General features: G+C 41.7%; 1 protein-coding gene across 1 annotated transcript in view; it reads left to right on the top strand.

Annotated features, from left to right (window-relative positions):
- Nucleotides 1-16,288, top strand: part of NVL (nuclear VCP like) — a 126,642-nt gene that overhangs the window by 27,352 nt on the left and 83,002 nt on the right. The window contains exons 7-10 of the mRNA XM_077485823.1: nucleotides 3,720-3,846; nucleotides 4,047-4,123; nucleotides 8,720-8,854; nucleotides 14,593-14,694. Coding sequence (XP_077341949.1) covers nucleotides 3,720-3,846; nucleotides 4,047-4,123; nucleotides 8,720-8,854; nucleotides 14,593-14,694 — 441 coding nt within the window. The remainder of the gene's footprint in view (nucleotides 1-3,719; nucleotides 3,847-4,046; nucleotides 4,124-8,719; nucleotides 8,855-14,592; nucleotides 14,695-16,288) is intronic.

The raw sequence follows: 16,288 nt of genomic DNA, 5'->3' as shown, positions 1-16,288 counted from the left end.
CTCTCCCTATAATGACATAAGACAGAATGTAAAATGGCCGCCAGATCAGGTCTATTTATAAGGTAGGGGGAATGTCCAATTGTCCATGTGCTGAAATGTCTCAATTGGCTGTCCTGTACCCCATGATGGATGTGTCATCATGGGTCAAAGTTCTTTCACACTGTAAACACATATGTCCGCCGGGCGAACAGCGGCAATAGTCCGGCGATCGGGTGAATCGCGAACACGCAAAATTCGCTGCGAAACGACCGCTGGGCGAACAGTTCGGCCATCCCTATTCAGAAAAAGGTGCTACAGTGGCATCCCTGGCCTAATGATAGGTTTCCTTTCCTTTTTGAAGCAGGCCTTTCCCCTCCATACAGGAAAATTTGGTTGAGCTTGCCACTCGGCATGCTCATCCTGAATCCTCTTGACATAATCTAAAAAGATCAGAGCTTTAGCTGTTAACCTACAGTTTACTTTTATTCCCCACTTCCTGGTATAGTGAGGTACTGGTGGCTTGGCCCCTGCCTCTGCAAATGTCCCTGGAAAGGTCACATCCACAGTGTCTTCCAGAGAGACCTGGGTGGGGGGCACATGGTGTAGGGTATAATGCTTGCCTGTTGAAATTGAATGTAGCATGGGGGATTGGGGATAAATGAATCTTGGCTTACTGTTCAGGTGCGCTGAAAGTTCCATCAACAGCTGACATTTCTTAAGTTGGATGGACATGGAGCGAATTTCGACCAGTTTCTGATAACCTGACTAAAATTCGAGCCATGGGTGGTCCTTGACCTTCTTTTCTATATAAATATATAAATTAAAGGTGCTGTAGGGTATTATGACAGCTGTGGGTGTTGGCTGTCAAAATACAGTATTCTGCAAGAGAGATTTGTCCAATAGGTAATGAGTGGGTGGACGCAATTTCCTTTTTTGTAGCGTTAAAATACTAAAATGTGTGCAGCGCTACCGTCATCATCAAAATGTGAAATTAATGATAACATCAACAACATATGATCAATGAATGTTGATTATTGCTTGTTGATTGATAGATTTCATACAGGATTTATATAGTGCCAACAGTTTATGCAGTGCTTTACAATATAAAAAGGGACAGTACAGTTGCAATTCAATAAAATGCAAGAGGATCAAGAGAGCCCTTCTCCTAAGAGCTTACAATCTAATAGTTTGAGGCTAGTGGTACAAAAGGTTGGAACTGTGGGGGATGAGCTGATGGAAGTGATAAAAGATTAGTTGGAGGAGTCATAGGCTTCCCTGAAGAGATGAGCTTTCAGAGATCGCCTAAAAGCAACCAGAGTAGAAGATAGCCGGACAGATTGAGGTAGAGAGTTCCAGAGGATGGGAAAGGCTAGAGCTTGAGATCTCCTTGTAGCGGAGAGCACGGTTTGGGTGATATTTGGAGACAAGATTGGTGATGTAGCTTGGGGCAGAGTTGTGAATGGCTTTGTATGATGTTAGCATTTTAAATTTAAATTGCTGGGCAATCAAAAGCCAATGTAGGGATTGGTGGAGTGGAGGATGCAGACACTGAGCAGTTGGTAAGATAGATGACTCTGGCTGCAGCATTCATAATAGATTGAAGAGGAGCTGGTAGCCTATAGAGGGGTAGGCCTATGAGGAAGGAGTTAGAATAGTCAAGGCAAAAGGTAACAAGGGAGTGCATAAGTAGATTGTAGGTTTCATTAGTTAATCATTCAGCCCCGGAAGATTTGACCCCCTTAATGACCAGGCTATTTATTGCGATATGGCACTGCGTTACTTTAACTCAGAATTGCATGGTCGTGCGACACTGTACCCAAATAAAATTGGTGTCTTTGTTTCCCACAAATAGAGCTTTGTTTTGGTGGTATTCAATCACCTCTGTGTTTTTTATTTTTTTATGGTATATACACAAAAAAAGAGGCAATTAAAAAACAAACCATTTTTTACTTTCTGCTATAAAACACATTCATCAAATAAAAAATAAAAAAATCTTATTTCTTCATCAATTTAGGCCAATATGTTTTCTACATATTTTTGGTAAAAAAAATCCCAATAAGTGTATATTGATTGGTTTGGGCAAAAGTTATAGCGTCTACAAACTATGGGATGTATTTATGGTGTATTTATTTATTTTACTAGTAATGGCGGCGATGAACGATTTTTAGCGGGACTGCGACATTGCGGCAGACAAATCAGACCCCTAACTGACACTTTTGGGAGCCAGTGATATTATTACAGTGATCAGTGCTAAAAATATGCACTTTCACATTGGGAGGTTTTTCTGACTAAAAAAAAAGTGCCTGAAAACCCCTACCCTGCAGTCCCAGTGTGAAAGCCAGAGTGCTTTCACACTGGGGCGCTGCGTTGGCAGGATGTTAAAACATTTAGAAGCACCTGCAAAGTTAGTAATGCGAGAGGAGACTGACTGAGTGTCCTTTTTTTGGTCCGCACTGGAATCGGATCACATGAGTGCTCACACCTATGCGTTCCGATTCCTGCCCCATTTCACAGTTCGCAGTGCAAACAGATCTGGGGGTGTCAATAACTTTACATTTACATCTGCAGCAGTTTGCAGATGTCAGTGTGAACCGTCTGCGATTTAAGTGCGACGCGGGATCCCTCACAGGATTCTCTGGGTTTCCTGCATCGCACCAGTGTGAACCAACCCTTAATCCATATATTTAATCAGGCAAATCCACATAAAACAAGAAGGGGAACTTATAGTGTTCATTTGCAACAGGATCTGTGTGTAGTACAGCTCACCGCTAACCTTTATGTAACAAGTATGATGGCATGAGGATGACATTGGCACATGGCCCCGCCCCCTGTACTCGTTACATCCTCCAATCAGGACTTCTTCAGTATATGCTGTAGAGTGCCATGGTGCTTTTCAAATTTTTTTTTTCCTATTTTTTTATTTTTTTTAATTTTTTTATACCAATGCCTTTAATTTAATTACAATAGTGAACACTATATTTTCCCCTTCCTGTTGTCACAGAAACAAGTGTCCTATTGGGAGGATTTTACCCTCAACTTTTACCCTGGTAACTGGGTCTAAATCTACCCAACTGGGACACAGTATTCGCCAAAACCTCAAAGGGGTTGTAAACCTTCCATTTTTTTTTTCACCTTAATGCATCCTATGCCCCCGGGTTTACTTACCTGAGCCCTCGAAAGTCCCGTGTCAAGAATGCGCTGGCTTCTCGGCTCTTCATTGGATAGATTGATAGCAGCGCAGCCATTGGCTCGTGCTGCTGACAATCAAATCCAAATGACGCGGCCGACAGGGGGGCGGGACCAAGACTTACACTCAGTGTCTATGGACACAGAGTGTATGAGACGGGAGCGCGCCCGCAAGGTAACCCCCTCCCGAGTTGGTTAGCTATTGCAGGGAGGAGCAGAGACAGCTGCCGAGGGACCCCAGAACAGCAGGCTCGGGGCCACTCTGTGCAAAGCAAACTGCACAGTGGAGGTAAGTATGACGTGTTTGTTATTTAAAAAAAATAAATAAAAATTTAACCTATACAAACCCTTTAACTTTGAAAATATGGGCGTGTCTTTCCCGCCTTAATTTTTTTTTGCAACTTTAAACATTTGATTCTCTTGTATATTTATAGCTCTAGTTTCAACAAATTTTTTTTCTGCCTATTTTCATAAGTTGATATGCCTTTTGATAGTTGTAACATTTATTATTTTTTTTCTTTGGATTCATCTTAGAAATGTTCTGTGTTTTATAGAAGTCTGTGGATGTTTCTCTCCTGGAGAGTGAAAAGAAGAAGCGCAAAGGAAAGAAATCCCAAAAGGGGAAGTCCGAGTCTCAAGATGTGGACGAGGAGATAAAGTCTGCTATTATGAAGAATAAAGGTGAGACCCATAAAGCTTGAATTTCTTCTATTGTGGAAATATTTTTAATGTGTGAAAGATTTTATGGCGACCCCATGAAAATATATTGTCTACAGCTGTACAGTTCCTAGTAAATGACCACGTAGCTTGTTATACTTCCTCTATGGCTGCCTTCACTGATGAGGTAATGGCTAACCTTCAATTTTTCCTTTTAACCCCAGGTAAAGGAAAAGTTTTTGAGTTGCAGAGATCATCTCTTCGATTTGACGATGTAGGAGGAAACGACGAAACCTTGACAGTATGTTTCTCGTAACAACCAATACATTTTTCAGTTTTACAGCATGTTGAGTAATACTCAATGACTGATCACTTGTAGAATTCTTTAACCAGTTAAGGACCGCCCTATAGCAGATTTACTGCTACAGGGCGGCCCTCCTGTGCAGAATCACGTTTATATACGTGATTCTGCTCTTCTGCCTAGGAGGCGCACGCTCACAGCAGAAGCAGATCAGCGGGTGCTGGGCACTGGATGTCTGCTGGCACCCGCCGATCATTGGGCAAAAACACAGGACAGATCTAAGTAAATAAAGCAGGTCGTCGTTCTTAGAAGGGGTTGTATTTTGTGTCCATGCAGAGCGGAGACTTAAATCCCTCACTACTGAGTAAAAGCAGCACACACAGTACAGTAAAACACTGACTAGGCACACAGTTAACCCTTTGATCACCCTAGATCAGTGATGGCGAACCCTGGCACCCCAGATGTTTTGGAACTACATTTCCCATGATGCTCAGTTACACTGCAGAGTGCATGAGTGTCATGGGAAATGTAGTTCCAAAACATCTGGGATGCCAAGGTTCGCCATCCCTGCCCTAGATGTTTAACCCCTTCCCTCCAGTGCCATTAGTACAGTGACAATTGCTAAAAATAAAGTGCATATACAGTGTCCAACATAAATAAAGTGCATACAATGTGCCCCCCTTCTTAGACCACACTCGCCAAAAACTTTCCAGTCCAAAACCAAGCATATAAATGAACTGATGCTGTGGACAGATTCCAGGTAAAGACATTAGATGCACACTGGATCACAGGGGAATTTTTATATGTTCCACCCATAAGAGAAAAGAGAAAGCTGCATGGTGAAGTGCTGTGAGGCTCAATTGAAATTGCGCACTTCGGCGCTACTTACAGGATAGGATGAGAAAGCAAACTTTCAGATAGGAAACTTCCGCGATCGCCGCTTGTATAGTGTGCGCTCCACGGAGGCAGGAAATGGCGTCGCTGGTTAAGTTGCAGGCCAGAAATTACGTCTTGTACATTGTATGCACTTTATTTATGTTGGACAATATATATGCACTTTATCCACACTGGACTCATTTTAATGCAACTATTGTCAGATATTGTTGCCATTGACCTGAGTCTTTATCTATTTTCTTTCACGTTCACATGTTTGGCTATTGATATGAGTTTCTATTTATTTTCACTTATATGTCACATTTGCTAGCACTGTTTTCACCAGTATATTCAATTTTTTGAAGTTCTAGCACTTTATTTTAGCAGCAGCTGCAAAATTTCACGTTTATTTCTTAATTTTTATTTTATCACATCCCTCCAGCGCCAGTTCATTTTATATATACTATAGTTAGAAGACACTATAACTTTTGCGCAAACCAATTAGTATACATTGGGATTTTTTTTTTTACAAAAATATGTAGCAAAATACATATTGGCCTAAATTTATGAAGAAGTTTGATTCTTTTTTTTTCTTTTTTTCTTTTCTTTTCTTTTCCAAAATTATCAGTCTTTTGTTTATAGTGCAAAAAATAAAAACACAGTGGTGATGAAATAAAACCAAAAAGCTCATTTTGTGGGGGGAAAAAAAAGACCTACATTGTATTTGGGTAAAGGTTAAATGACCATGCAATACTCAGTTAAAATAACGCAGTGGCATATGGCGAAAAATGGCCTGGGCATGAAGGGGGGTAAATCTTCCAGAGGTAAGTGGTTATACAGGCTGAAGGTTTTTTACCTTCATGCATTCTATGCATGAAGGTTCAAAACCTTCTGTGTGCTGCTACCCCCACAGCCCCCCTAATACTCACCTGAGCCCCTTCTCCATCCAGTGATGTGCATGAGAGCCTCGGTTGTCTGCGGACTTCCTCTCATTGGCTGAGACCGCAGCGGGGACCATTGGCTCTTGCTGCTGTCAGTTGCAGCCAGTAAGGAGAGGGCTGGATTGGGGCCAAGCCATGGCTCTGTGTGTCTTATGGATGCTTAGAGCAAGGCTTGGGAGGGATCACACACCAGTGGCCCCATAGCAAGTGGCTTTTTTTTTTTTTTGCCTCAGAGCCACAGCAGAAAATTAGAGAGAAAATCTTACAAAATGAGGGGAAATCACTGCCATAGGCCTCATTCTCATGGGCAGTGACATACTTTTCTTTATATGTGTTTATAGAACATATCTAAAGGCATTTAATGATTTTAAATTATATAATTCACACAGTATGTCCACCTACATTTTAAAGAAAATAGAATTCTGTGCCAGATGCTGATTAGATATCCTGTACACATGTAAAAGCAGGACATTTAAATAAAGGAAAACTTGATCTGGGTTTTATACTTGGATAATTTTCTTCTGCATCCAAAGGCAAGAGGCTAGTGTAAATGGTAACCTTAGACAGCTGTCACCAAAACAAGTGTCACTATAGGAGGATTTATACTCGCCTTTCTTTTTTCTGGTGACCATTGAAAAATTTTGGATTTTACATCGCCTTCTACCTTACTTGACAGTATGACGAGTGGTGGGGATCAGCAAAGTGGCCTCTGTGTCCATGCCTCAGATTGTCATAGCTGAGCAGATCTAAACAAAGAAATTAAATCTGTCCCTATGGATGTAATGTTCATATTTACAAGTGTGAAAAAGAGAAAATGTTTTAATATAATAAATTAAAAAGTTATGCCTTTTAAAAGACATGTTATTTAAAATAACGTCATGCTGAGAAAGAGAGTTAAAGTGGCTATAAACCCATATTTCTATCTCTCTTCTCTCTTCTCTCTTCTCTCTTCTCTCTTCTCTCTTCTCTCTTCTCTCTTCTCTCTTCTCTCTTCTCTCTTCTCTCTTCTCTCTTCTCTCTTCTCTCTCTCTTCTCTCTCTCTTCTCTCTCTCTATAGAAAGAGAATTAAAGTGGCTATAAACCCATATTTTTATCTATATATATATATATATATATATATATATATATATTCATCTCTCTCTCTCTATCCAGTGAATTCACTGGCCTCAGGTAATCAAAATCCTTCTACATAAGTTTCCTCTCTACAGCCATTCAAAGTCCAGAATTTATAAAATGTATCCAAACTTTCAGAAAATGGACAGAGAGCTGAAATTACACTCTGCAGAGCTCAGTGAGTAGAGCTCTGATAGCTGATTGGAGGGAAGGGACACCCCCCCCCCCCTCCTTCACACAGCAAGCAGGAACAGAGCTGAGGCTGTCAATCACAGCCTGTGTGCTAGAGATCCCTCCTCTTTTCTCTTGGTGTCAGGAAAACTTGTCAGAAGTGATTTGTGCTGATAGAGGAACAAAGCAGTAGACAGGATTGACACTTAGTGCACCTAATTGAGACACTGTAGGGGATATGCTATGTTCATATTTCATGTCTGAGGTTTACAACCACTTTCATATTTCTACCTGTTTTCCATGAGATGGTAAAGCAACTAATGTGATACCTAAGATCTGCATTTTACAGGATTTTAGAAAATTTTATTTTTCTTCATACCACCGCACATGTATCATGTGAACAGGGCACTTAGGCTTTCTAATGTGCCCTAGTCACCCTACAAATGTGCAGTAGTAGGTAAAACATTTAGGCCAACTAACACGGTTTAAACAAGCCCTTAAAGAGGAAGTAAACCCTGATGGGTTTACTTCCTCTGTGATTCCCTGCAAAGGTAAATCATAATGGACTACTATGCATCTCATATTAGTCCATTATGTGTCACTTACCTGACACAGGAGCCAGCGAAGTCGCCGCTGTCCTCTGTAGTCCGGAGCCTCCATCTTCTTGGTGGGTCTCGCTGCTCCGGCACTGTCATTCGTCGGAGCCGCGATGACGTCACTCCCGTACATGTGCACGGGAGCTACCACTCGCGACATATCACCGTTAACTGCGGTGCGCATGCGCCTTAGACATCGGTGCCTGTCTTTCGGCAAATATCTCCTAAACCGTGTAGGTTTAGGAGATATTTCTTGGACCTACAGGTAAGCCTAGATTAAGGGTTTTCAACCACTTTAAGCCTAGTACACATGGGCCCGTCTTGCGACATTCACCCATGTGTATGGCAGCCGGTCCGACAGAAGCCAGCCATTCAACCAGCTTCTGTTGGACGTGCATGCTGGAAAACCAGCAGCTGACCGTCTCCTGATCAGCACTCTCAGCCAATGACTGAGAGCACTAACCAGAGTGCTCTGGGGGCTATCCCCCTGTCAGAACACCATAGCAGGGGGGAGCTGTACCAACATCAGATTGTTAGTACAGCGGCTCCAATCTGAGCTGTATTTTTATATATTATAATATATATATTCAAACCGCTGGGTAAAACAAAAAAAAAATTGTGGTGTGTATCAGGCTTTAGAGACCTCAGAGCAGAGTATCAGGAGAGATCAGATTAGAGAGATTTAGAAGGGGAAACTCCCTCCCCAATCTTTGGTTATACAGAGGGTACCAGGAAGCATGCAGGCAGTACTGAGGTTTATGTTTTAAAGGACTGTCATCCTCTGCAAACTGTACCCATAGATGGAATCTGTATTAGATGTTTGTTCTGAAGAAAGCGTACTGAAAACCAACAGTGTGTCCATTTATGAATGCCTACCTGAAATGCTGTTGTCACTTTTGCAGGAGGTCTGCAAGCTTCTGATTCACATGCGTCACCCTGAGGTGTACCAGCATCTGGGTGTCGTCCCACCTCGTGGCTTCTTGTTACATGGACCTCCTGGGTGTGGCAAGACTTTACTGGCCCAGGCCATTGCTGGAGTAAGTCTCACTTCTCTGCTTTTATTTTTTATTATTTTGTTCTTAGAACTGCTTTCAAGGAACACAACTAAATTCCAAACCTTTCAAAAAAAGACGTGTGAAGAAAATGTGTTTTTACTGTCCAGAGCAACAAATTACTTCTCTACTGCAGGTCAAACATAAAAAGCAGGCATGTGATAGGTTGATATTTTTTGCACCCTTTTGTTTGTGAAAATAAGTATTGTAAAGTTGTGGTTTTAATTCAATGTTTTTTTCATATGAATGTAAAATATATATATATATATATATATATATATATATATATATATATATATATATATATATATATATATATATATATTTGAATATACAGCTAAAATGCGTATATAGGAGCTGTTTTACCTGTCAAAGAATGTGTTTGTCTATCCAGTGATGAGATCACACAGCTCTGCCACGCAGCACAGATCTGCCTGGTGAGGGAGCATTTTTCCCTGCAGCAGTTCATTCACCCTTGCCTTTTTCCCACCCCAGCCTGTGATTGTTCAGAGTAAGTAGTCCAAGCTGTCATTTACATACCCCCCCCCCCTTGGGAGGACATGATCATTTTGGCTGCACTAAAAGTATTAAAGGACTGGGCAGTTATTAAAATGCCCACCACTACCAGGAGAAGATAATGTATAATGCACAAATCCACAAACGAGTCCAGCGTGCAACTACTAGTCTCAGCTTTTAGTGCCCAAAGATCAAAGCATCAGCAAGTTCTTGGTTGTGTAATTTGGGGCCACACAAAAGACCGAGGATCCTGCAACTACTAGAGATCCAGGGAGATCTAATGCAGCTCAAAATACCAGAAACAACAGCATGTGATCCTCATTATCAATGTAGTAACAATTATTACATTCCATTTACATTTTTCTTGACGATCGTAAGTTGAGGTGAGTATATCATGGGTTCAGGGCTGCTCTGTCCCTAAATACTATACAAAAAAAAATGCATCTCCCATGGGACTTTATGGCAGCCAAAAAATTGTTGCAAACACTTTTAAAAGAAGAGAAGTTTACTTATACGTAAAGATTTAAAATATAATTTTTACAAAGATACTTTGAAATTTGGAAAAGAACAACTGACGGACTTTAGCGGTACCAGAAGAGGACCATGAAAATCCAATAGATAAAATATTTTCTTTATTAAAAAAGTTAAAATTGTTCAACATACTTTTTCTTAAAGCTCAATAGATATATAACAGTTATATATGTATTGAGCTGATGGATTTCTTTTAGAAAAAGTATGTTAAACAATTTTAACTTTTGTAATAAAGACAATATTTTATCTATTGGATTTTCGTTGTCCTCTTCTGGTACCACTAAAGTCCGTCAGCTGTTCTTTTCCAAATTTCAAACTGGTCTTTAGCAGGGTCATCTACTGTTTTGTCATTGGAAGTAGATAAAGCATACACCTTTCATAAGTGGATTAATTGTATGCCACCCATTTGTTCAACCAGGAGCAGAAATAACATGCACCCATACCTAAGCTAATGATTAGTTGCCACCGATTGCTCCCAACGCGTTTCAGGTGTAGACAATCTTCTTCAGAGGATGTCAGGTAGAATATACCTGAATATACAAATAACAAGGGAGCGTATATAGGCCTAATACATATGCCAAGCTAACAGCCATGAAAAGCTTATGGCCACAACATATTTACTCACATGGGTAAATAGACCAGATTCACGAAGGGTAAAGCGGCTGCAGCACATCTCAGAAGGGACCCAAATCAGGGCAGTAGAGTCACAAACCCACAAGGGATGAAGGGGGGGGGGGGGGGGGCTAGTGGAGCAGGCCCAGAATTAGCAATTGGTTCACCCAATGATCTATAAACATCATGATTACAAGTCAAATGTAAATCTAAAAAAAAAACTAGTGTTTCAGAAGACAAATAGGGAATCGGATAAATGGGGTCATCGTACCTGATGAGCAATGTTCAGGTATGTTAATACGCAAAGTAAGATGGATACACAGGCCCCACTTTGGCCCTATGAGGAAAACATGAAACATCCAATAATAAATATACAAAAACTGCAATTGTGTGTCTCCAAGTGGAGGTATCTTAAAAAAAAAAAAAATAGCAATTTGTTACAAAAGTGGGATTATCATTAGCTTGCCTATGTAAAGACGATTTTATGCATATGACAGCAGGCTGGAAATCCATATCCGGTTTGTGAGCGTGATAGAGTGGTGCAATTAAGCTCACATGAGATCCTGAATCTCGATGTCCCCAGTGGGCAGACCACGCATCCAAAGATAAATGGTTTCCAATAGATGACGTCTTGCGCTTGTGAGGGAACCCAGATCCCTTATGAGTGTATGTCTGAAACGCAGTACTGCCCCCTCCCTCCTCCATCCATCAGTGTGTAGGGGCACAGCACCCACAAGTCAGCGATAGTGGTGGTGGATGCCAGGCATTGGCAGTTTCTGACATCTGTCAGATCTGGGTTCTCTCTCATGCCGGCTAGGGAGCAGGAGAAGCCAATGTTTAGTTTAGCCTGATGGTACCTTGATTCTGGTGGAGTCACTGCCTGTGCTGATTGTCAAAAACTTTACCTGTGAATGTACTATTTCAATTATTTAATAAACTTCTACTATATTTGCTAATGAGGATAAAGTGCTGCTGTTGTATTTTGACCACCCGAAGAAGAGGTAGCTCATGTGACATCACTGGACTGGCTAGAAGACTTCAAGAAAAATATATGAATGTTTTTAATTGAGAATGCCATGGGGGTGTGTAGTCTTGAAAGGTTTAAAGCATATAGGCACATAGTCTTAGCATCAAGCACTTCCCACATGCTTTGTAACTGTTGAGAGTAGACATTTACTAAGTGCCATGGTCACAATGAAATGATGATGCAGTTGGGTATTGTCCAAATAGACGATGAGTTGGTGATTGCTGTCATTTGAAATTAACAACATGACAAAAACAGCATTGCAAGAATATTGCTTTGTCCTAAAACTCTGTCTCTTACCTTTTATACAATAACTTGTAAATAAGTGGACAAGCTTTGAAAGGTGCTTTAGAATAGTGGTTCAGGCCAAGAACATTTTCATCAGGTACAGGAACAACCCATTGATTTCTATAAATGCAGTGTACTTGACACTTAAAGACAGCAAAAATAACTTTTATAAAGAAAAGGGTTTTATATAAATGAATAAAAGCTGACTACTGTAAGCACCCCTGCCGGTGTTATTGCGAAACGGAGGGCAGCAAATATTCACTTTTCCTCCAAAGGTCCTGTTCCTCACCGGTGCTGACGTCTTCAATTGTGTTGCTTTTTGGCCTGCGCAGGATGGCATCATTAATGCACATGAGCTCATCATTCTAGCACACAGGGATCCGAGCGGCCTCTGTAAGCATGTGGGGGATTGCTGAGTGCAGGCAGGTAGGTGAATTTTATTGTGGAAGAGACCTTGCATGTCTCTTCTGCAAAAAAACAAACAAACCTGCCAGCTCCCAGTGAATAACCGTGGAACTTTAGTTCCATTTTAAATGGTTTCTTTCACTATTCTAACTGCCACTTTGGACAGCTTGGGCTGCTGTAGACTTACTGGCCAGATCACCAGGTAAAAATAAAGGGAAGGAAGCCTAAAAATTAAAACAAATACAGCCGTCACATCTAAGAATTGGTCAGCTGCATTTTAATACATCTTTGTTTTTAGGTTTAATACTTATGTCCCCCTTAAGTTTTACAAATACTTGTCCATCCTGCCAGTGCAGTGTCTTATGGGGTGACAATGCTGCTGCACTTCTAAATTTAGATCATGGAGGTTAAACTCGTGTAGGCTGTGCTTGCGTACACTACACTTTGATGACAGATTGCTGGGGTGTAGTTACCAGCATGGTCCCTGCTGATTCATAGGCCACATTTGATCCTGCCCACCGCTTTCTTGATTGCCTGCACTGCCTCTGCTGCTGAATACCACCCGCTGTGAGCTGCAGTGTCTGGGAGGGGGAGCGTGTGAGGAGGTTGTGGCTCACTCAGGGGAGGTGAAGGAAGGTTTTTGTTTGTGTTAATACTTTTGAGGCCTGTGCATCACATTTGTTAATGGGCTTAGAACACAGAAGCATTTAGATATTCTTTTAACCACTTCCTTCCTCGTGCTATAGCCGAAAGATGGCTACAGCGCGGGCTTAGTTAGCCGGGACGATGTCCATCGACGCGCACCCCCTGCGGCGCATGGGCAGCGTGCTCTGTGATCGCCGAGTCCCTTCGGACACAGCTGATCACAGATCAGGATAAAGGTCCAATCACAGTGGCCCTTTACCACGTGATCAGCTGTGTCCAGTGACAGCAGCTCACAGGATGTTAACCCAAGCTGGTTATCAGCTTCTTCTTTCCTCATGCTGACAGCGTGAGGAGAGAGGTAGTAAGCCGATAACCGGCTTGGGTTAAAGGGACATCGGCACTGATTATCAGTGCTGCCAATCAGTGCCTCCTTTATCAGTGCTGCCAATCAGTGCCTCCTTTATCAGTGCTGCCAATCAGTGCCTCCTTTATCAGTGCTGCCAATCAGTGCCTCCTTTATCAGTGCTGCCTATCCGTGTCGCCTATCCGTGCCCATCAGTAAAGTAGAAAAATTACCTGTTTGCAAATTTTTATAACAAACTATGAGAAATGTTTTTGTTTTGTTTTTCGGAGAGATCATGCTTTTAAAGCTAAGCATTGACATCCATTAGCAGAAATAGATTCAAAACTTGAAATTACAACCATAGAGGGATTGGTTTTAATAGGAAAATGTTGCTAACCTTTATAACCACAAATTTGGCATATTAAAGTGCATATAAATCTTGAAGTTCGGTTCACATATATGCAATGCGGGAACCATCGCGATTTCAGTGCGGATTCCCACATTGCACGGCAGGCAATTCACACTGCCCTATGCAAACCACTGTGGGTGTCAATGCAAAGTTAATGACGCCCCCAGATCGGATCGCAGTTCGAAATGCCAAATGGTGCAGCAATCTGATCACATGGATGTGAACACCCTTGTGATCTGATTGCAGTGGGGACCAAAACAAGTGTGTCCTGCACCATTTTGGTGCGAATGCGATGCAAATTCAGCCATACAATCTGTATGGCTGAATTCGCATCGCACAGGCCTCACGTGTGATCTGCACAGCAGTGCAGTGCAAATCGCATGAGATTTCTAACATCACATAAGCGTGAACCAAGCCTTAAAATGCATTTATTTGCCTAATTATGTTTTGCTAAATTTATGCAATTGAAAGCATTTTTTTTTTTTTTATCAGTTCAATATGTGTTAAAAATACCCATTCACCCTGTCTTAGGAGATCGCAACTTACTCTCCTTTCTGCCTCCTCTATGCTCTTATTACTTAAAATGTTCCCAGCTATCTCTGTGGATTACAGAAAGCCGCCCCCCCCCCCCCCCCCCCATTAAGGAAAAGAGGGAGGGTTATCTATAGTCATGTCCTAGAGAAACTTTGCTGCCACTCTATAGGTATGATACAGTGAGTGGTTATTGTCACACTTGGACCAATAAGTATGTTACTGGCACAGGATCACTGGGTGAAAATGAAGGAAAAGTCTTGAATAAAAGAAGACGAATGCAGTCTAAGGCCTGATTGGTTTCAGTATTTAGTGTTTTTTTTTTTTTTTTTAAATCCTATGTATAAAAAGGATAGTTAGTTTTTTGTGTTTTTTTTATTATCGTTGTACTTCAGTAATCTTTTTTTGTTTTTTTGCAGCAATTGGAATTACCAATGCTCAAGGTTGCAGCTACAGAAATGGTTTCTGGAGTCTCCGGGGAATCTGAACAAAAGCTGAGGGAACTCTTCGACCAGTCTGTGGTAAGGTCTATGATGCATTGTTTGTTTTCCGTGCTTTGATGCTCAGCAGTTCTATGAATTGATTTTCTTTGGACGTATATTGTGGGTATTTTACAGCTGTGGTGAGCCTCCTATGCCAAGTTATTTCCTTTTCTGAGCTCCATTTTTTTACTCTGAACATACTGTGGTAAGAACCAAAAGACTGAGATGAGGTCTGTTTTTTCTTTTGTTATATATTAAGATTATTCTAAAAAAAATCACAATCTTACCAAACTGTGGTGCACCTGGTTAAGGGATAACCTGTCCTATCCACGGATCAGGTTGTTAAGGTCTAGACTTTAGTGCATACAAGCAAGGCAATAGTTAGATATTCTAATTTCCTGTGTCATAAGACTGTGACAGATATGTGTAAAACGTCCTACTTGCACCAAGTGCTGAAGAAAATACCTGCGGTATGGAGGTGCATATGACTCGCTTATAGGACAGTGCTAGGCCAGGAAGCTTCGTCACAGTGCAGTCCATAGCTTTGTCTGAGCTACGACTCCAGTGTCTTGTAGCTTACATGCGACTTTGACCATTTAGTTCTGCAGCTGGGAGAAAAAGCAGAGCATAGTAGAAAGGTATGTACACTATATTGTCATAAGTATTGGGACGTCTGCCTTTACACACACATGAACTTTATTGGCATACCAGTATTAGTCCGTAGGATTCAATATTGAGTTGGCCCACCCTTTGCAGCTATAACAGCTTCAACTGTTCTGAGAAGGCTGTCCACAAGGTTTAGGAGTGTGTCTATGGCATAGATGTGTGCAGGGGGTGTGCCGGGGCACACCCTAATCACTACATGCGCTGCCACTTCCACACCCTATGTTGGCTTCCCCGCCCTGCAGTGCTGCAGGCTTCCTTTTTCTCCTCTTCCTTGGCTGTTGCAGGGGATGTTTCAGGATAGAGAGCAGGGGAAGAGGCTTGTAAATATTAAATTTACCAGGCCCTTCCTTTTCTAAATGAACACAGTGTGAACACATTTGTTTACTGTGTTCATTCGTAACTGAAGCATAGTAAACTGCTTTCATTTGTGAATGAACAGGAAGCCGCTCAGCACAGAGGACTTTCCATTCCTTCTCTGTCCCGTGCACCTGAGGCTGAAGAGAGAGGCATGTGCATTTTGTGCTTTGGGGTGAATACGCTATTGCAATAGGCTGCGCACACCTATGGTCTATGGGAATGTTTGACAATTCTTCCAGAAGTGCGCTCATGTTGGATGAAAAGCTTAGCTCGCAGTCTCCACTCAAATTCATCCCAAAGCTGTCCTATCGGGTTGAGGTCAGGACTCTGTGCAGATCAGTCAAGTTTTTCCACCCCAAACTTGCTAATCCATGTCTTTATGAAATTTGCTTTTTGCACTGGTGCGCAGTCATGTTGGAACAGGAAGAGGCCATTCCCAAACTGTTCCCACAAAGCTGGGAGCATGAAATTGTCCAAAATGTCTTGGTATGCTGACGCCTTAAGAGTTAAGGGGCCAAGCCCTGAAAAACAACCCCACACCCTAACCCTTCCTCCACCAAATGATTTGGACCAGTGCACAAAGCAAGGACTAGGGTACCATTAAAGTTCA

The sequence above is a fragment of the Lithobates pipiens genome, unplaced genomic scaffold (genome assembly GCF_037356315.1).
Source record: "Lithobates pipiens isolate NorthernLeopardFrog02 unplaced genomic scaffold, aLitPip1_a1.2 Scaffold_18, whole genome shotgun sequence".
NCBI lineage: Eukaryota > Metazoa > Chordata > Amphibia > Anura > Ranidae > Lithobates > Lithobates pipiens.
Note: the sequence above shows the minus strand (reverse complement) of the source record. Positions and strands in the feature narration are given on the sequence as shown.